The 22147-nt window shown below is 41.4% G+C and overlaps 2 protein-coding genes across 4 annotated transcripts in view; one reads left to right on the top strand and one right to left on the bottom strand.

Annotated features, from left to right (window-relative positions):
• LOC307109816 (uncharacterized protein) overlaps nucleotides 1-18496 on the top strand; it is a 112820-nt gene extending 94324 nt beyond the window's left edge. For 2 of the 3 annotated variants that reach the window (XM_079788747.1, XM_079788746.1), the window contains 3 exons: nucleotides 13096-13209; nucleotides 14439-14484; nucleotides 17902-18496. In XM_079788747.1, the coding sequence (XP_079644873.1) occupies nucleotides 13096-13209; nucleotides 14439-14484; nucleotides 17902-18093 (352 nt within the window). In that variant the 3' untranslated portion in view covers nucleotides 18094-18496. The remainder of the gene's footprint in view (nucleotides 1-13095; nucleotides 13210-14438; nucleotides 14485-17901) is intronic. The other variant, XR_013814414.1, reaches the window with a different exon arrangement.
• Nucleotides 18497-18500: 4 nt separating this feature from the next.
• Nucleotides 18501-22147, bottom strand: part of LOC307110183 (matrix metalloproteinase-27-like) — a gene marked incomplete at both ends in the record, with an annotated part of 29676 nt that continues 26029 nt past the window's right edge. Inside the window, 4 exon segments of the mRNA XM_079789190.1 lie at nucleotides 18501-18742; nucleotides 19706-19809; nucleotides 20601-20760; nucleotides 21696-21826. Coding sequence (XP_079645316.1) covers nucleotides 18501-18742; nucleotides 19706-19809; nucleotides 20601-20760; nucleotides 21696-21826 — 637 coding nt within the window.

The raw sequence follows: 22147 nt of genomic DNA on the forward strand, positions 1-22147 counted from the left end.
TTCCCATGCCACACAGCCAGTAAGTGGTGGAAGAGAGATTTTTAAAAATATATATTTTTTAATTGATTTCAGAGAGGAAGGGAGAGAGAAATAGAAACACCAATGATGAGAGAGAATCATTGATTAGCTGCCTCCTGCATGTCCCCCACTGGGGATCGAGCCCACAACCCTGACCAGGAATCGAATTGTGACCTCCTGGTTCATAGGTCTATGCTCAACCACCTGGCAGCAGGAAGATTTGAAGCCAGGCATTCTGGCTCTAGACTTCCTGTTAACTAATATTTTAACACTAGAGGCCTAGTGCACAAAATTTATGCACAGGTAGGGTCCCTAGGCCTGGCGGCGATCAGGGCTAATCAGGGCCTTCTGGCTGTCGGCCAGGGCCTCCCTTCCATAGCTGCCAGCTGCCAGCTGCTGGCTGGGGCTTCCCTTCCCCTGCTATGGGCTGGGGTCTTCCTTCATTCCACGCCACCCCCTGGTGGTCAGCGGCCATCATAGCAAGTGATCAAACTCCTGGTCTCCCGGTGGAACTCCTGAGGAGACAATTTGCGTGTGCCCCCTGGACGCAGCATCCAGCCTCATGGAGGGGCTGACAGGCCCAGACACTCCAACGGCGGCGGATCCAGCCTCGCTGCTTGGTCCCCGCACCCCCCCACCGGGGCCAACAGGCCGACATTCCAGTAGCGGTGGAGCAGCAGCGGATCCAGCCTTGCCGCTTGGCTCCTGCGGCCCCCAGCAGGCTGGCTAAAAATTCACTGCAATAAGGAGGAATAGACACTATGAGAGAAGTCTACATGAAACACGGTGGAGACACAAGGTGGAGAGGGTCAGTTCTACTCAGAGAGGCAGGGAGAGAGAAGGCTTTATAAAGAAGATGGAATAAGCTGATCCCTAAAAGGTCCATTTGTTAGATAGGACAAGCGCCTCAAAAGCTGGGCCATTCTTACTAAATGCTATTCTTGCTAAATGTTGAAATGCAGCACCGTATTTTGCAGACCAACTGTAAACAGGATGAGCTAGAGAGGAACTCCACCTGATAAATGTAGCCACGGCAAAGAAGAAATCAACATGTAATTGACCAGCGTATCTATGCAATGACTCAGCCTCCCTTCCAGGAGACAGAGCTTTGGATATGAATCCCCGGCTCCTTTACTTGCTGCAAGTAAATAAAACCACCTTTTGACAACCACATCTCATTTTTGGATAGAGCACCCCAAGTGGCGAACCCCTTGAGTTTGGTAACACATAGATGGTTTTGAGGAGAAGGGCATGGTCAGAGCTGTGTATTTCATCAAACAGCCCATTGCAGCAACTGGGAAATGAAGACCTGACCCCCGGTGAAGGTAGTAAGAATGGGGAAGAGGAATGTAGAGCCATGCTTGAGGTGGGATTTTTAGGGGGTGATGATTACAGGGCCTAAGGAGAGCAATGACCTGAAGTTCTGTAACTGGGGTGCTATTATCAAGGACAGTCTATGGAAGAAAATAATGAATTTATTTGAGTTTGAAGCACCTATAAGACACAGAGATGTAGATAAAAGACACTTCTTGGGTTTGGGCAACATTTTTCTCTATGGTATGACTATTAAAAGTCATGTTACTGATAGGGAAAGGAAGGAGTCATTCTTGACTTTTCCTCATTATCTCAGGGGCAAGGCATAGAGAGGTTAAGGCAATACTGTCTCAAGTCACACAGTGTATTAGCCTTGCAGTTGTCAGTAGAGAGTCAAGGAATGTAGGCGATGGATGTCCTTTCCACAGATGAGAGGTGGGGAACCACTGCAGCATACAGCCCTGGGCTGGTTGGACATAGAGACTGTCTCGTTCACTTGAATATGGACTTGCTTTCTTTTTATTTTTTAAATATGTTTTTTAATGATTTCAAAGAGAAAGGGAGAGGGAGAGAGAGAGAGATAGAAACATCAATGATGAGAGAGAATCATTAATAGGCTGCCTCCTGCACACCCCACACTGGGGTTCGAGCCTGCAACCCAGGCATGTGCTCTGACTGGGACTCGAACCGTGACCTCCTGGTTCATAGGTTGATGCTCAATCACTGAGCAACACCAGCCAGGCTGGATTTGCTTTCTTAGGAAAACAGAACAGGTGTTGTTCCAGCTAGTGGATGAGCAATTTTTGAGAACTTAGGTATTCATTTAATTTTTATTTGATGGATATTTATTGCATAAATATTTATTATTATGTAGTAGGCACAGTTCTTGAGGTTGGGGATGCTGTAGGGAACAGAGAACAGCCCTGTTCTCCTGAGCCTTACATTATGGAGGAAGAGACTAGAAAGTAAACACATAAAGGAGTGGACTGTACGATGCCTGAGGAAGAGGACTCAGGAAGATGGGAATGTAAAGGCTCTGTAGTAGAAGTGAACTCATGTTAGTTGGGTATCTTTGTGAGGAAGTCATAATTGCTCGTTGCCCCCTTCATCCTTGAATTTCAGGAAGGAACCCTGAATCTCCTAGTTGTCTAGTGAACAAATTCTCTTTGAGGGGCTACCCTGTTACTTGATATGGATCTAGGCCTGATTTGTAACATGAAAACCAGCCTTGCAGACAATTTAACTTCCAGCACAAATGTTCTGAGAGACAAGTGCCATCTAGTGGCAAAGTGAAAAACATACCTGACACACTGGGAAGGGGAGACGCTCCATTTTCCATAGTTGGCTATGCACTCACTCTGAAAATTTGATTTCCCACTTGCACAAAAATTAAAGTTGAAAAATTAGTCCAAAATGACCTCCATTACAAACATTTTCATTAATTTGACATCTACTTGGAATTTTACATGTTTCTACATTTAATCTTCAATAGCAACTCTGCAAACTGGGCATTTTTATTATTTTCATTTTGAATATAAAGGTATCTAAAGATCAAATTACTTTTCCATTGTCTTAAAGCTTTTAAATGACAGAGTTTGCATTTATCCCTAATTTTTTTCTGAGGCCAAACTTGAATTGTAGGTAGCTCTGAGCACTTAATAAAAGAACTAATTCTTTAAAAAAATTTTTTATTTTTATTTTTCAATTAGAGTTGGCATACAATATTTTAATACTTTCATATATACAATCCAGTGATCATACATTTAAATAACTTACAAAGTGATCACCCCAATAAATCTAGTACCCATCTGACCCCATAGAGTGTCATTACATTATTGAATGGATTTCCCATGTTGTACTTTATATTCCCATGACTATTTTGTAACTACCAAAGTATACTTCTTAATCCTTCACCCTTTTCACCTGTTCCTCCAACACTCTCCTCCCAATTTTGCAGCCATCAAAATATTCTCTGTATCATGAATCTGTTTCCGTTCTGCTTGTTTGTTTATCTTATTTTTTAGATTCCACATATAAGTGAAATCATCTGGCAGTTGCCTTTCTCTGTCTGACTTATTTCACTCAGTACAATACCCTCCAGGTCCATCTATGTTGTTGCAGGTGGCAAGATTTTATTCTTTTGTATGGCTGAATCACATTCCATTGTATATATGCCCCTCTTCTTTATCCATTCATCTGTTGATGGACACTTAGGTTGCTTCCATATCTTAGATATTGTAAATAATGTTCAGTGAACATATGGATGACTTAATGTTTTGGGTTTCTTTAGGTAAATACCCAGAAGTGAAATTGCTGGGTCCTTCTTTGTCTCTTGTTACAGCCTTTGTTTTAAAGTCTGCTTTGTCTGGTATAAATATTGATACCGCAGCTTCTCCCCCACCCCCCTTAATTGTCTTTTTCATCCCTTTAATTTCAGTCTGTGTGTGTCTTTCAGTCTGAAATAAGTCTCTTGTAGACAACATATGTAAGGGCCTTGTTTTATTATCCATTCAGCCACAGATGCCTTTTGATTGAAACATTTAATCCATTTGCATTTAAAGTAATTGATTTTAGATATGTATTTTTTTGCCATTTTATTATTAATGTATTTATATATTTTCTTCTTCTTCTTAAAGAAGGCCCTTTAACATTTCTTGTAATACTGGTTTGGTGGTAATAAACTTTTTAAGCTTTTTCTTGTTTGGGAAGATCTTTATTTGTCCTTTATTCTAAATAATAGCTTTGCTGGGTAGAGTAATCTTGGTTGTAGATTTTCATCACTTTGCTATTTCATCACCTTGCTTTTCATCACTTTGATTATTTCCTGCTAATCCCTTCTGGCCTGAAATGTTTCTTTTGAGAAATCAGCTGACTGTCTTATGGGAGCTCCCTTGAAGGTAACTAACTGCTCTTCTCTTGCTGCTTTTAAGATTCTCTCTTTGTCTTTAACCTTTGGCATTTTAATTATGATGTGTCTTGGTGTGACTCTTTTCTATTACTGGACTTGTCAGTCTCTTTCCTTTACCAAGTTAGAGAAGTTTTCAATCATTCTTTTTTCAATTAGGCTTTCAATTCCTTGCCCTCCCTCTTCTTCTTCCAGCAACCCCATGATATGATTGGTATGCTTGAAATTGTCCCAGAAACTCCTTAAACTATCCTCACTTTTTTTGGATTCTTTGTTCTTTTTGCTGTTCTGATTAGATGTTTTCTGCTTCCTTATCTTCCATTACTGATTTGATCCTCTACTCTACTGTTGATTCTCTATAATGTATTCTTCGTTTTGGTTATTGTATTCTTCATTTCTTCAACTATTGAGCCACACTAGCCAGACCATTTTTGCCTTTTAAAAAAATGTTTTCTATCTCCATGTTTGTTTCTTATTTCTTTGTTGAAGTTCTCACTAAGTTCCTCCTCTCTTCCCCTGAGTCCATTGAGCGCTCTTATAATCAGTGTTTTGAACTCTGCAGCGGGCAGATTGCTTGTCTCCACTTTGTTAGTTTTCTTCCTGGAGTTTTGTTCTGTTCTTTCATGTGGGACATGTTTCTTTGTCTCCTCAATTTGGCTGCTTCCCTGTGTTGACTACTATGTAGTAGGTAGACCTCTATGTCTCCCGGTCTTGATTGAGTAGCCTTATGGAGTAGGTGTCTTGTAGGGACTGGTGGCACAGCCTCCCAGGTCACCTGAGACATCAGTGGAGGGATTGACTCCCAGGCCAGTCAGCTTTGAGGACTGATCATGAACACTGTAGAGGATCAACCTCAGATGCCATAGAGCAGAATTCACTTCAGTGAGATTCTGGTGCCCACTGAGTCCACCCCTTGAGTGTGTCATTCATGGATGTGATTGGTGGTGCTTTGGCAAGGTCCACTGGGTGCACTGGCTCTAGGGTTTCCCAGGAGGTGCAGGCCACGATCAGCTGCTGCCTGTGCCCTTCCTGGGGCCATCCAAAATGAGCCACAAAGCAATTTGCAGATGGTTGTAACTCGTGCTGGGCTTGGAGGGCCTGAGAGAGGCCAAGCTGTGAACCATGGCCAGCTGATGCTAGTTCTGAGCCAAGAGCTACTTAGCAAGAAACATGTGGCATGCCAAGCCCAAATGCTGCTTATTTGAGAGATTTTAGGAAAGTTGGAAGGATGAGCCAAGATAGGCCACTGGATATAAATTCACTAGAAATGGTTTGGGTGGGCTGGCCCATTGGATAGGGCAGGGTCTCAGGGAATCACTAGGATAGAGTGAGTAGGCCAGAGTCTCCACCAGGTTGATGGAGACTCAGATATGTTGAGGGAGGTCTGAGCCAAAGTACAATGGCCTCTGCTAGCATTTCCTCCTGGGAGAAAGCTGCTCCTGGTACCAGACAATTCAGTTCCTACCAGTATGTCCCTGGCACCTTTCAAGCTGCTGCTCCAGCACTGGAGCTTATGGCATGTGAGTCTGTGAGTCTAAGTTTGTGCATGGGTCCTTTAAGAGGAGTGCCTGGGACTCCAGCACTCCTCCGTCTCCCTCAACCACAATCCTCGCTGGTTTTCACAGCCAGAAGTTATGGGGATTTCTCTTCCTGGCACTGGAACCCTGGGGTGGGGGGCCTGGTGTGGAGCTGGGGCTCCTCCATCCTCAGGGGGGACACCTGCAGGTGAGATATCCCTCCTGATTTTTATCTGCCACTTATGGGGGTGGAACCAGCCTGTTCTGCGTCTCTACCCCTCTTACCTGACTCATGTGGCTTCTTCTTTACATCCTTAGTTATAAGACTTTGGTTCAGCTATATTTCAGGCGGTTCTGAATGATGGTTGTTCTGTAGTTGTAATTTTGATGTGGTTGTGGGAGAATTCGAGTACCACATTTTGCCTGTGCCTCCATCTTGACTGGAAGGGAAGGACTAGTTCTTAATTGGACATCAGCAAGTCGTTACACTGTCTGAAACCAAGTCAATTAAATCTCATTATGAAGGAAATGCTCAGAACTGGGATTAATAGGGAGAAATCACTGCAGGTAAACTTCATTTTAGCATAAAGAACTTTCTAGGATTAGACTTGTCTGTAGTGGACGCCTTAGCAAGCAGACGTGGGTAGGGTTCAACTTTCAGAGGGTTGGCAGGACATACATGAGTTTTGTGGGGTTTTTTGGCCAGGATCATGGCTTGTAAATATTTGCATTGGAATGCTTTGGCACTCTTTCAAATTTTCTACATTCTCAACTGCTGAATAATATGCATGGCCTGATTCACATGTGCCTTACCTGAGGGCCAGTGCTAATAAGTTAGTTCCCCAGTCACCATAAACTGCTTTTGTATACGATAGATAAAAATATAGGGAAGGAAAAAGATAACAATAACTGACATTCACTATCAGTGACCATAAGCTCTGATTTTCCCAGTTTTGTCCGTGTTAATGCCTGTTGTCCCTGTGCAACAGTTAATTTCACCTTTAAAAGTGTTTCAGTACCTGCCCAAGGGCAGCTTCTCCTATTAGTTTCTTGAATATCACTTAAGAAATGGTGTCTATAGCCTTTCTAAAAGAAAAAAAATAGTACATTATATTATACACCATTCTTGACCTTGCCTTTAGTCTTTAAACCTTTTTTTTTGCAATTCACAATCAAATGTTAAATGTTAATTTAACATGACTGTTTTTTAAAAAAATTAGTTTAAAATGATTATAGATTCACTGGAAGTTGCAAAGATAGTACAGAGAGGGCCCTTGTACATTTCACCCAGTTTCCCCAATGTTTACATCTTACACAATTATAGTATAAATTGACATTGGTCCAATGTTTGTATATTGTTCTATGCCATTTTATCACATATGGAGACTCATGTAATCACCACTGAAATCAATATCTCCTTTGTGGGATCCTTTGATAGCTACATCTGCTCTCTTACTCTCAGTCTCTCTCTATCCCAACTCTGATAACAAGTAATCTGTTTTCCATTTTTATAATTTTGTCATTTAGGGAATACTATGTAAATGGAATCTGTATGTGACTTTTGAAATTGGCTTTTCTCCCCACTTAGCATAATGTCTTTTTGAGATCTACCCAAGATGTGTGTATAAATAATTCATTCCTTGTCATTGCTGAGTAGTTCCATGGTATGCATGCAATGGTTTAGCCATTCACCTTTGGTTGTTGAGAGACATTTTGGTTGTTTCCAGTTTTTGGCTTTATTTTACAAATAAAGCTGCTATAACAATAATTTAGTAGTTTTGTGTGAATATAACTTTACGTTCCTCTGGTATAAATGTCAGGAGTGTAATTGCTGGTTTTTACAAGTGTATGTTTAGTTTTAGTGTGTGTTCTTTTTAATACTGCCAACTAATTTCTCACGTGTAGCATTTTACAGTCCCACCAGCAATGTAGGAGAGAATAATTTCTTTGTATTTCCAGCATTTAGTATTGTCACTATTTTTCATTTCAACTATTCTAATGGATGCAGTGATATCTCATTGTGGCTTTAATTTGCATTTTATTAATGGCTACATTGAATATCTTTTCCTATGTTTTTTTTTTTTTTGCTATCCATACAGCTTCCTTTGTGAATTGTCTCTTTATATCTTTTGCCCATTTCCTAATTGGATTTTTAAAAAAATAAAGTCTTTGTCCGATATATGTTTTGTAAATATTTTCTCCCAGTCTGTAGTTTGTTTCTTTATCCTCTTAATAGGGTCTTGCATGGAGAAAATATTTTTAATTGTGATACAGTTTTTGAAAATCTTTTTTATATCAACAATATGTCATGTTGTTCTTTATAATGCTTGCATTGTATTTAGTTGTATGGATACATGATAATTTATATAACCAGCCCTTTATGTACATTTAGTTGTTTCCAGTAATTTATAATTAAAAACAATGTGTCAGTGATAGTTTGTGGATATTCAACTTTGTATACTAGTATGTGTGCAAATATATCCTTAGAAGAAGTTCCTGGAAGTGGTATTGATAGATCAAAGATATATGTGTTTTAATTGCCCACCAACCGCTGCGTGGACATCTGTGCTCGCAGGCCATGAGCTGTCTTTTATTCTATACGCTCATCACTGCGTGTTAAGACATTAAAAAGCAAAGAAAGAACTCTGACAATCTAAGGGTTAAAAATAGTAGCTTAATGCTTTTTATCTGATTTCTTTAATTGTGAGAGATAGAGCAAAGATTTATATGGAAGCCCTCTTTCCACCATGAGCTGTTTATTCCTGTTACTTGACCATTTTTGTCTCCTGAGTTGGTGATCATTTCCCTACTGATGTTAAAAGAAGTTTCAGTGTTAAAGAAGGAACCAATCCCTTTCCAGATGCAAAATGTTTTTCCTGTTTTTTTTTTCTTGATTATAGTATTATTTTATTTTTTTATTTTTACCACGGAGAAATTTAAATTTTTATTTAATCAAATTTTTAAGTTTTTCCATTGCAATTTCTGGGGTTGTGCTTAGGTAGGAAAAAAAATGTTTAAAAAATTTCCCCACGTTTTCTCTCAGAACTTGAGTGTTTGCAATGTAATCTAAAACACCAGTTCAGGTGGAATAGGTATTTTTTTGCTCAAAATGCTATTGGGAGAACCTCAGCAAGACATCCCCTAGGAGCTCCTTAGAAATTGGGAATCTCAGGCCCTCCCCAAGGCCATCTTGCATCACAATCTGCATTTTACCAAGCTCCCTAGGGCCTAGGTGATTCTATGCACATTAAAATGAGAGAAACACTGCAGCAGGGTGTATGTTTTCCCTTTATTAAAAAGGATAGACTCAAGAACACTTTCGCAGCTCACTCAACTTATCACTAGGTGGTGCATGAAGGATTTCAAATGCTTATGATTCCAAGTTTTAAATTCAGATAATTGTGAAAACCAGACCTGACATACTGAGTCCACTTAATTGAGGATCAATTGTACTAGAGGTTGAGAGAGAGCGAATCAGGTCTGTGTTTAGGAGAGAGAGAACCCAGGATGTCTAGTTCTGTGATCTGATTTTATTCCCTTTCTGGTCACTGGTTTGAATGTTTTCTCAATGGCCACGCCTGATGTTTCCTTCCTAATAACTCCATGGAGATTTGTGGAAACTGACTGGTTTCTGTCAAGGTCTAGAAATGGGGGCTTGACTTTCCCCGATGGGATTACCTCTTTGGTAACGGCTGTATCCAAGCCCAGTTAGCACCAGCTGTTGGCCCTGGGTGTCACAAACTGCTGGAGATGTATTTACTTTGCTCTCTCCTTCTTCCACTCGGAGCCCAAGGGGTCAAAATAGATGAAGTGAATGATGGCAATCCTCTCTCAGCAAGAAGAATAAATTGAGAATTGTTGTACAACCAGACACTTCCCATTCTCCTCACCAGCCAGTCATGTATCACTCTAGAGAGATAATGCCATCTCTGCCTTCAGACTATTCTTGGTAGCAAGTTCCACTTCCAGGTGCTTTTTTAAAAAATTGAGTTAATGAAAGTCTTGATCCTTCAAATAGATTCCCGAACCCTCAGAGTTCAGGTGGGTGTTGCTGTTTTCTGGGAAAGATATTTCATAACTGACTTTAATCACTCACTCCAGTGTTCCAGACCTCCAGGGCCACCCATGGGAGTTGCCTATTTTCCTTAGAAGTTGGGTGCCTGCTTAGCAGGAAGCCTGATTGAATGTGGCTTCTATTTGGTAAACTCATGGCACACAAACGGGGACTGTTACACGGAGGCTAGCTGCCTGAATCCAAAGCCTGAAGTTGGATTTAGGGAGCCAGACCCAAGAACCATCAAACTGACAGGAGCCCTCTGCCTATGTTGCCTGGTCTTGTTTTCTCTGCTCCCCTTGCTTTCTCTTCACCATCTATATATATAAAAGCCTAAACGACCATTATGACCAGTGGACCACTCGACTGGTCGACTGGTTGCTCTGACAACAAACTGACTGCCAGGGGGCAGATGCTCAATGCAGGAGCTGCCCTCTGGTGGTTAGTGCGCTCCCACAGCCAACCTCTCACAGTGGGCCAACCTGCTGAAGTCCCTCCCCCAGGTCAGCCGGCCCTGATCAGCCCCTATTGGGACTGGGCAAGAGGCCCTGATCAGGCTGAGGGACCCCACCTGTGCATGAATTCATGCACCGGGCCTCTAGTTATGTTAGAAATAAGGCGAGCCCCCCAAGTCAGGAGTTCTGGTAGAATACAAAACACTCGGGAGCCAGGCAGCAAGGCAAACATATTTACTTCTACGCAGAAGGGTGCACACACATGGTCTGGAAGCGCGTGCACACCAAACAGGTGGGCTGCTTGGCTTTATAATCCCTTACGCACATGACCTGTCCTTTGCTCTTGATTGGAGCTCAGGCACACAGTCTTTCGCTAATTCAAAGGGAGGGGTTGGCCATTGCGGTTTCAAGATGGCGGCCCCCAGGGGAGCTTCAAGCCATGCGGCCAACATGGCAGCTGCCAAGTCATGCAGTCCAAAATGGTGGCTGTCTAAACTGTTCTTTGACAGAAAAGGTGACTTGTTTATTCTCACAATTAGAGCCACAAAGGAGTAAGAAGGGCAAAAAGGCAGGCAAGGTATGGAGGGGAGGCAGTGCTCAGTATAGCGATTTTTAAAGTGTGGTCTCCAGACCAGCACATCAACATCACCCGGGGACTTGTTAGAAATGCAGGTTATCAGGCCCCCACCCTAGCCCCACTGCATCAGAAAGTCTACAGTCTGTGTTTTAAGAAGCCCTCTCGGTAGATTTGATGCACACTAACGTTTGGGAAGCACTGTTTTAGAATGTCGGTGCCACTTAAAGTCTGTGGGCCATGGTCACCTGGGAGCTAGTTAGACATGAGAATGTCAGGCTCCCACCCTCCTGAGATTCTGACTTAATTGTCTTGGATAGAGGAGCCCAATTATTGGAAATTTAAAAAGCTCCCCAAGCGATTCCAATTGTGCATTGCTAGGGACTAAATGTTTGTGTGTTCCCCCACCCCCCATTCATATGTTGAAATTCTAACCCCAACGTTATGATGTTTGGAGGGAAGGCCTTTGGGAGATAATGAAGTTTATATTAGGACATGAGAGTGGGGCCCTGAGGATGGGATTCATGCCCCCGTGGAAAGAGATCTCTCCTGAGTGCAAACACTAAGGGAAGGCCATGTGGGGACATAGCCAGGAAGAGAACCCTCACCCAGAACGGACCATGCCGATCGCCCAGCCTCCAGAACTTTGAGAAATAAATGTCTGTTGTTTAGGCCACGGTGTCCTGCTATAGCAGCTAGACTAAGGCATGCATCTAGGATTCAGAATGATGCTCTAAGAAAGACATTGTCAAACATATGGTGTTTTCCAGGAGAAAAGGTGCTCCCTTCTTCACAGATACTAAATAATTTTCCTTTGAGCTTTCCTGGAGACCAGTGAGAAGAGCTGTTATCACATCTCTCTCAAAAGAGGAGTCAGTCTCAGGGTGTCAGCAGCAGAAGATGGCCTGCAAGACTCAGGCCAGATGTCAGAAGTGACACAACATCAGCCAGTGATACTTTCAGGTTCCCTCAAGGGAATGAAGGGAAGAGCCAAGATCAAGCTTTACCCCACTGGGAGGTAAAGGCCAAGAAAGACCGAAATGGAGATTAAGAAAAAGAGGAACTCGCAGTCCAAATCCAACTCCCACCCAGCCCAGGTTCAGCAACCAGGGAGAAAGTGGACAGCTGTCAGCGTGAGAGGAGTTGGGAGGCTGCCAGGGCTCTGCCTGAGGGCGGGGCGCAGGGTTAGCTGGTGGACAGGCCCAGCTCAGGGTGAGGGGAAGGCAGTGCTGGGCGAGCGTCAGGACTGTCCCCACCAACCGGGTGGCGGTCAGGACTGGCCTTGCTGCCTCCCCAGGAATCATCAGCGTCTTGGTCACGCAGGGTAACAAACCGACTGTGTATATGGGTACTGGGTCAAGGATGCTGCAGCTCCGTGATTTTGTGAACCTTTGCTCCCACGTAAGGCCTGCTTTCTTATAATCCTTGACGTGACTGGCAGTTATGTCTTTGGGTGTTAAAGGTTAAATTTGCTGAATGCTCCTTGGGATGATGCAAAGCAGTGAGTTGGATTTTAATATTCCCCAAACCACCACTGGTACCCCGGGCTTGTGTCTGATGGAATCAATGCCGGGAACATGAGGCATAAACAAGATCATGGCAGGGTGACCGTGAGGCGGGAGGTCATTTATTTCAATCGAATGCACATTCCTTGAGGCCTCCTAGGAATTAGACTCTATACTGAATATAAATATGCCCAAGGCATAGTTCCTACATGTAGGAAGGTGGTCAGTTAAGACTAAAATGAATTACCATCACCAGCAATAACAACAAAGGAGAAGCTGGAAAGGCAAAGAACATTATAGAGGAAAGAGTAGTAGTCAAAAGAGCACAGAACCACCAGCCAGGGCACCTAAATAGAAGTTCCATCTTTGTTAGAAACTCATTGTGCATCTTAGCTTTCTTAGGCAGAGAATGGGTTTATGAGATTTATCACCATCAGTATTTCCTTTCTCACCTCCCAGGGTTATCTTAAGAACCAAATAATATCATAGGTGTGAAAATATCTAGTGAAGTACAAGCATTGTCACTTTGTCCTACTTTGCATCTGTAGTTCTTTGCAAATAATTTGCAAGCCAATATTTTGACAGACAACTGCACTCAGCAGGAATATCTTCGGGGAAGGACACAGGCACCCCGGGGTCTGGCATAACCGGGGTTACTATCTTTTGCCACTTGGTGTGTCGTACGATGGCTTAATGTGGGATTCACTGAGTTCCTTCCTTTCCCGTTATACCCATTACGGAAATAAACCACAGCTGTCGTGAAATCAGAGCACTGGTGAAACACATTGCAGAAGAACCAGGAAGCACATTGCAATGGAACCTGCCGGCGCTGCTGCAAGTCAGGGTGTGCGGGAAAATCAGCTTCTTGTAGGTAAAGCGATAACGGTGCAAGGAGTTTTGTTTTGTTTGTTTGCTTTGAATGGTGCTGAGTGCAGGGTATGATAGAGTGTTGGAACATCCATGTTTCATGAGCAGACTAAAATGTGAATATGTGAGACAGGAATTGGATCCTAACATTTATCTTAGGACTTGGGCAAGGAAAATAGTCTCTCTAAAACTCACTTTTTTTCTTTATACAATGCAACAGTATTTTAAAATACCCGTATAGGATTGTTACAAGGATAAATGAGATACCATAGAGTGACCAGAATATTGTTTAGTAAATGGCCACTACTATTATAATTATTTAAAGAACCCTTATATAACTAGCTTGGAGATAAACATTTTTAATAGTGAATATAAGATACAAGGGTTGTTTTTTTTTGTTTGTTTTGTTAATCCTCATCTGAGTATATGTTTTCCATTGCTTTTCAGAGAGAGTGGAAGGAAGGGAGGGAGGGGGAGAGAGACATATCGATTGGTTGCCTCACACCCCCCACCCCTAACTGGGGGGAGGGCAGGGAGCAAACCTACAACCCAGGTATGTGACCTTGACTGGAATCAAACCTGAGACACATTGGTGTGCAGTCCGGGGCTCTAACCACTGAACAACATTGGCCAGGATAGGACTTTAAAATATAGGAATTCATTTCCCTTTATCTGATTTAACAGGGTAGGCACTCCATTTTGATAATGTGTTCTTGCCACAGGGTGTTAGCAGGATGCTTTCCTAATTTGAATGCAATGCCTGAGGTGGAAAATGATCCAATTATATATATATATATATATATATATATATATATATATATATATATATATATATTTTTTTTTTTAAAGAAATGTTGCCTTTAATTTAATACTTTAAAATTTATTCTCGTTTTGTTTCTTAAAAAAAGATTCATTTTTATAGAAAAAAGTGAATAAGTTTACAAGGCCATAAACAGCTTGCAGATCATTGAGCGAGGAGGTGGGGCAGAGTCCTCCTACATCGTAGACAACAGGTCTCTCCTCAGGATGGCATGAGGGAAGTTTTCTCATTTTATAAATTTTCCCACGTTAATTAAAAATGTATGATCTGTTTGTATGTGTATTATATAAAACGACGATGTACATTGTTGCCATAGATTTATTTCATGTACGTTTGAGAGTTCTGCTTTGTTTAAATCTTGGAAGTTAGGGGCTAGTGCCCTCTTGTCTTTCTTTCCCCATTCTGCAAGATGTGCTCACCCTGGCTTGGAGAATCTTCAAAAGAACTTGAGTGTGGTAAGTCGTGCGGGGTGAGTAGGGAGGTCAGTGGTACAGAGCATGGAGAATGAACACCGGGAAGAACATCCCCACGTGCATAAAGAGAATTGCTGTGGGTCTGTTTTGTTCAGAGGGAAGAGGGTGGCTGGGAAGAAAGTAACCAAAGAACTTATAAGCATATTAGTGGCCCAGTGCACGGATTTGTGCACATTGAAAGGAAGTTAATTCGAATTCCTGGGGCGGTGCCATGGCTCAAAGGGTGTCTGCAGAGTGAGCGGGGTCCCTCCGGCAGGTGGGATGCCTTGGCCTGGCCATGGGGATTGGGCCAAAACTAGCTCTCTGACATCCTCCAGAGGTCCTGGAGTGCGAGAGGGCACTCCGTAAAGTTGCTGTCGTACAGGGTGTTGGATGCAAACACAAGTGTGCAGTAAACCAGATTCGGGGCCAACAGTGCCCAGGAACAACATACCCACGACAGAAGGTGGAATCGTGCAGCTGCAAGAATCTGGCTCCCTCCTCTCTGGTTCTGGGCTGCGTCACCCGAGAACCACTGCTGCCAAGTCACTGCAGCGCAGCAGCTCCTGCATTGAGCATCTGCCCCCTGGTGGTCATTGCGCGTCATAGGTACCAGCCAGTAGGCTGGTCGAATGGTCACTTAGCCTTTTATATATATAGATATACATGGCCCATGGACACACACTAGTGAGGGAAGGCTTGGGGACAGGGCAGGAGCATGGTGGAGAGGGTTAATAGTGGGGGTGGGGGTGGGGAAAGGGGACAACTATAATACTTTCAACAATAAAGATTAAAAAATGAAATAAAACAAAAAATAATTTTGCTGGGGATCAAGTAAAATGTACAACACAGTTTATCTTTAATCTTGATTTTATAAAGTTTCACATTAATGGACTAGGGCGGTGGTCGGCAACCGGTGGTCCACAGACCACTGGTGGTCTGTGAGGTCTGAAAGGTTGGCGACTAAGGATCCCTTCTCAATTTCTTCTTGTCTCTACCTGGATCACTGGCGAGGTGACCTAACCCAATCCTGTGTCTACACGATGACAGTTCCCTGGGTTATGCCCCATGCTCAGGCTCCTCAGAACCTCAGACCCATGGATCCAGCTGCTGCCTGGACATGCTGATTTTCTCCTCAAGGTGGCTTTCCCCAGACTCAGTCACCTCCATGAATAGACACTCCATTCATCCAGTTGTCCAGGAAAAAAAGAGTTGGGTTCTACTCAACTCCTCTCTTTATACCACACGACACATCCAATCAACCAGCAGATCCTGTTGTCCTACCTTCAAATCCACCCTCAGACTGTGTCTCATTGCTGCCACCGTCATCACTGCTGCAGTCGCTGCCTAATGTAGCCACTGTTTCTGCTCTCCCCCCCCTCCCCTATAGTGTACTGTCCTCAGAATGGCCAGTGGGATTCTTATAAAATACAAGCCAAGTAATAATGTTGTTTCTCTTCTTAAATATCTCTGGAATCTAAACTCTACATGTGACCTATACAGCCTCACATGATGTGTCTCCCTGCCACTTCCCCAACTTTGCCTCCTTCCCCTCACTCCACCCCCGCCCCCAATTTCTCCCTGGTCTCAGGAGCCTCTTTGCTGTTCTTCAACCGGAGCCTCAGAGCCTTTGCACTGAACCCTTCCTCCTGGAACTCCTTTCCCCATATATGTCTTGCTTGTTTCCTTCCTTCAGAATTAAGTCTCAGATCTTCACTAAAAGCTCTATCTAATGCATCCCAGAACACCCAAATCGGTCACTTTCTCTCTATCTCCTTACCGAGAGTATTAGTCAAGTATCAACAGGAAAACAGAAATCAATCTGAGTGTTTGAAACAGGGCGGGGAGGAGGGGGGAAGGGGGGAGGGGTTTCATACAGGAAATTAGTGCTATGAGTGATGGAAGAGGCTGAGAAGCCAGAGGAGGCAGTGAAGCAACCCAGAAGTTAGAAATAGTAGGAAACCACAAGTCGCCCTCCAGGGCAGGAGAAAGGCACCCGCATCACCTGGCCAAAGCAGGAACCACAGTGGTTGTGGCAGATGCTGGACACTGAAGAGACAGCCCCCACTTAGATGCTGTCACAGCGGGGAGAGGGAGAGACATCTGGCTTCTCCCTCCCTCCTGCCCTGGTCTCCCGCAGTGCCTCCTGCTGGATGAACTCATGCAGACAGGGGCTAACACAGAGGCTAGTGCTTAGCCGCTAGGGGCAGCACCCACCACCCTGTTCTCACAGAGGCCGGAATGGAAGGCTACAGACCCATCACGGGCACAACCTGCTCTATTTGTCCTCAGAGCATTTATCATCCTTGATATATTCACCGTTTTTTGTCTATTTGTGGGTTCTCTACTTGGACTGGAATATAGAGTCCATGAAGGCAGGGGCTTTGCTGTTCTGTTCACTACTATATCCCTGGCTCCTATAATGGTGCCTCAATAAATATTCTTAAATTGAAAAAATATGCCTCAATAGACAGTGCGTCTGACTTAAAGCAGGTATTAAACAAACATATATTGAATACATGAGACTGATTAATCATTACAATACCAAGGTAAGTACAATGTGAAAAATAACAAGGTGGCATCTGAGTTGAAATCTATCTCAATAGATTTTCTAACACAGGACTCCTGAGAAAAATCTCATATAATCGAAGAGCTTTGTAATTTATGACGCATTTTCAAATGTGATTCATTCCTTCAAATCACTAGTATCATACTTCCGGGAGGATTTTTAACTCAATTAATTTATTTCATTTTCATGAATTTATGTAGTTAAAATGCTCCTTATTTGATTTTTTTTTTTGCTTCTAAGTTTTAAAATAGTTCAGGAAACCTGAAACTCTGAATTCAGTTTGTCAAAAAATAAAACAAGCTTGGAATTAAATGCCTGTACTCTTTATTACTAATAAAATTAAACACTATACTTCTGAAAAAAATGGAATAAAATCATTAGTTTATTAAATTTCAAAATTAAAGCCAAATCTGGCTTAACAGGTTAATTAATCAATAAATACTGCATGAAACTATATAACATTTATGATTTCATGACCAATTAAGTATGCTAAAAACATTTTTTAGCTACTGATCTTCCTTTTTAAGATTATCTATACCTGAAGACAAACAAGGGGCTAAAGATATGTCATGTGTTTAAAATAACTTCCAGACAAAAAAACCCACAAAAACCCATGCCATTTCCTCTGGTACAAATGATTCATTCAGGTTAGAGTCTTAGGAAAGTCCACCCATGGTGAACAATAGAAAGGTTATGATGAGTTTCTCTTTGTCTCTAGGCAAGAAGACATTCAAATACATTCTCTGTGTGAATTTATTTGTTTCATCTCAGCTGCTCACATCTCTAAAATGAGTAACTATTGTCAACTGTCTTGTTTATGCTTGTTTTTAAGACTGTTTCTTTCTTTCAAGATTCAATCACAGGCGAAGAAGAAGAAGAGGAAGAGGAAGAAGAAGAAGAAGAAGAAGAAGAAGAAGAAGAAGAAGAAGAAGAAGAAGAAGAAGAAGAAGAAGGAGGTCCCCCCACTCCCTAGTTGCTTGTTGATGGGCTTTAGATTTCCCATAGGATTTTGGAAGTCAAGTTTATTTAAACTTAAAAGATGAGTGATATCACCTGACCTCTGCATTATACTTATCAATCTTTAACTTAGCTCTAAAAGAAGAGGGATGGAGTTTATTAGGCCTCTTCAACTCCAAACGTCCAGACAAAACAGAATACTAAAGATTGGTTTAATAAATGTCTCCAGTATTTAGTTATTGTAAGACACCTGGCTTATTTTTCCAAGTCCATAAAGTGTAAAATGGGCTTAAAGCACAGAGATAATTTTGTTTATACATAATAACTTTCTGTAAAAAGAATCAGGCACCACAAATTGGCTATTGCATCTTTATCCAATAGATATTTAGAGCTCGGACTGGCAACTTGATGTTAAAGAATAGTTTTATTTTACTTTGAAGCAGAATTCAGATTAAAAGACCTCTTGAGATTTATTTTAGGTCTATGAATTTTTTTAATAACTGTAGATTTCTTTCAGCACATGAGCAATACTGAAAATAAGCAAGTTTAAATTCTTATGATAAAATATCTCCACTCCTCCTGAATGTACTTTTTCCTTGCTGGTATTAAAATCAGATGATGAGTTTAGTGGTTCTTTACATTGAAACCAAGTATTGGGTTTCAGCACTCGGGTAATGTTCTTTGCCTTAGGATCATATTCAAATTGCTTTGATCTACGGAAGAAATAGAAGAATCCTAGAGAGAGAGAATCATGATTAGTTATCTTGCACAACTAGATAATGGTTCCATACTTCTTAATTTTATGAATGTAGAGTAAAATGATTGAACATCATGCAGAGAAAACAAACTCGTGTAATTATATAGATACATTTTACTTTCTAATATCACATGAGAAATATTATTATTTTTATTTTCCTGAGGAAGCAGTTAAGGTATGAAACATGAATTTCAAAGGAGGTACTACCTTTCCAGCCAGACTTTTGGTTTATGCCGAGTTTTGCAAAGTACGTATGTGTCTAAAGAGTGTGAGGGGGAGAAGAAGGCCCCTGTGGGTATAGATTTTGGTACCATTTCCTCATTTTCTTAGAGTTGTTTTACTTTATCTATTTTAGGTGTTGTGATTCTGTGTTGGATGTCACTGGAATAAAGATTGTGTCACTCAAAAACATTTTTGGACTCCTGTTTACTCCATGGTCTGGGTCATTGTCTTTGAAACACTAGTAGCTGGACTGGTACATTAAATTGCCTGAGGTTCTTTGAAGACTGTAAATTCCTGGATATCTGCCACAATACCATGGCCTCAACACTCTGCAGAATTTGTAGTTTCACACACCTGAGCTGTGAAATATTAAACTATATACATTAGAGTTCAAGAATCACTGTTCAGTTTATGTGCTTAGTTATTTTTAATGCTTAAAACTCATCAGTGAGTGTCTGCCAGGGGGTATCTTGGATCAATGATAAATACAACTAATTTTGGTACTATTCACATAGATTCGAAGTAGTCTAGCAGAGAATATAATTCAGGATTTACTGATTCAGTTTGTGATGTTGCCCACAGGGTTAAAGTTTATTACCACATGTGCTCGAGAGTAGTAAAATAATGTTAACATTGAAACCTTGAAGTCTTTGTGCTGTCTTCTTTTACAGTCAATAAAGTCTTCCAGTTGTCCTAAGAGATTAGGCCTTGATGCTTACCTTTATGCTGGAAAGCAGCATCAACCCGGAGACCAATTCCTGGGAAGGATTTTACCACCCTTCGTGGGTACCCTCGGTCCATGGTTTGGGTCACTTCATCATACCTGGATACATGGATAGGAAAAGTTTTTTTTGATTCTTTGTTTTGGGGAGCTTAATTCATCTACTGCCCAACTGGAAGTCAAGCAGGGATGTGGAGAAAAAAAGGCCTAGTAGAGGAAGCTAATTGGATCAATATTAAAAAATATGGCAAAGGCCCTGGCTGTGGTTGCTAAGTGGTTACAGCGTCAGTCGAGGGTTTGATTCCTGGCCAAACATATGTAACTGGGTTGCAGGTTTGATCCCTGGCCCCAGTTGGGGCTGTGTGGGTGGCAACCAATTGATGTGTCTCTCTCACATTGATGTTTCTCACTCTCTCTCTCTCTCCCTCTTTTCCTCTCTCTCTCCCTTCCACTCTCTCTAAAACTCAATGGAAAAAAATATCCTCGGGTGAGGACTAACAACAACAAAATAAGGCAAATGATAGATTTGGTTGGATTGTTTACAGTGTCTTAAAAAAAAGACTTGATGAGGGGGAAAAGCCACATCATTTGTCAGACTGATGCTATTCCAAGGAAATGTTAAAGTAAGGGTTCAGCTTGGAACTTTCATTGATTGGATTAAATATTTTTATGCCATAGCAAGTTGGTTGACATCACCAGCTTTATTATTTTATATTATCTTTTTCTTTTAAGTGGGAGAAAGATCTTTGGACTTACTAACACATTTTTTGACAAATGTTATCCATCTGAAATTGCCTTCAACATAATTCACTTTAAGAAGACTATAGGTTAGTTTTATTTTTGCCTGTGCTAAAGTGATGCTATGTGATTTTTTTTCTCCAGAATAAACTTACCTCCAGCACCAAATGCCCACAAAGAAGTAGGTTTTTCTTGTGCTGTGATCACAGACAGCTGCATCAATTTTCTTTACATATCTTGGAAAGCCAAGTGTATAGATGGATTTGGGATAATCTGGTAAAACAGCATATCCTCTGATCATCCAGAAACTGTCACCTAGAAAGAGAGAAAGTGATTCTCTTATGATCTGTTTTCTAGAATGAGAAATAGATGTCTTAAGATGTTTGAAAAAAAATTAGATGCATAGTTCCTTTCAGTTTTAATGCTCAGAGATTTAGTAATCTTATGTCTCCATTTGTTCTTACCACTTTCTTTAGCTACTTGTATCATTAATATTACACAAATAACATATACCTATAGTTAAGAGTGTGCCTACCCATGTCAATTGGTTTCACCGTATTGGTTGCTTTTCTAACTCTGACAAAACAATCAAGTGTGTTTGGACATGCTCTCCCAAATTTCAGCACTCAAGATTCTCATTGGCAAGTAATCTGAACAAGTCCTTAGAAAAAGTAAGGTTGCTAGATTAAATATAAAATACCAGCTAAATATATCAAACAAACAACGACTGTTTTTTGGTATAAAAAAGTCAACAGAGCCAAATATCAACAGTACAACGATTGAAATTTCTTTTGAGAGCCAAATTTTTAAAACTTAAACTTCTTCTAGCGCCACTTCTTCAAAATAGACTCACCCAGGCCTTGGTATTTTGTGGAAGAGCCACACTCAAGGGGGCAAAGAGCCGCATGTGGCTCGCGAGCCGCAGTTTGCCTACCACTAAGTATATCCAAAATATTACAATACATACTCATACTAAAATTATTTGATTTTATCTGAAATTCAAAGCATTCTGTGATTTAATTGCCAAATTTGGCAACCTTAGTAAAAAGGGAATATAGAAAATACATGGATTACTTTTATTTGGCAGAAAAAAGACTGTTTATACTGTTGTGTTTTTTTTAAAATCTCCTGTGCAACTGGGTAGTGTTTATCTTCCTAGCCACGGATAATCCCTGGATAGTTATTCTTTATGACAGAAACCTAAGTACAGGCATTCATGGGGGGAAAGGAATCATGATGGGAAAAGTTACCTTTAAAAACCAGAATCTTATCTTTAGGGCTCTCATATGCAGCTTGAATATCAGCTGGCAGAGATGGCCAAAGTGATGAGATTAATTCAAATTCAACATCGGTGATATCACAATAGATCCTCCATAGGTACCTGTGTTAAACAAAAAGTACTTTCTACATACAGCCTATATATGTCTGGGTCAATGAGAATATTTTAAACTGGGGCTTTTATCTAACTGGTTGATATTTTCCTCAAATAATTTAGAGCTTCAATACAATTTCCCTAAGTGAAGTTAGGTGGCTGTGAATTCAGTTCTACCCTTTGGACTACCAAGGTCAAGACATGCCTTCGTGCCCATTCTCTTGGGCACGTAGAGTAGCAAACTCTCCATGGAATCCTCATAAATAGTAATCAATGTTTTGGGGAGTTTAATTCATCTACTACCCAAATTGGAGTGCTCACTGGCCTCAT

Source organism: Cnephaeus nilssonii (assembly GCF_951640355.1).
Source record: "Cnephaeus nilssonii genome assembly, chromosome: 13".
Taxonomy (NCBI): domain Eukaryota; kingdom Metazoa; phylum Chordata; class Mammalia; order Chiroptera; family Vespertilionidae; genus Cnephaeus; species Cnephaeus nilssonii.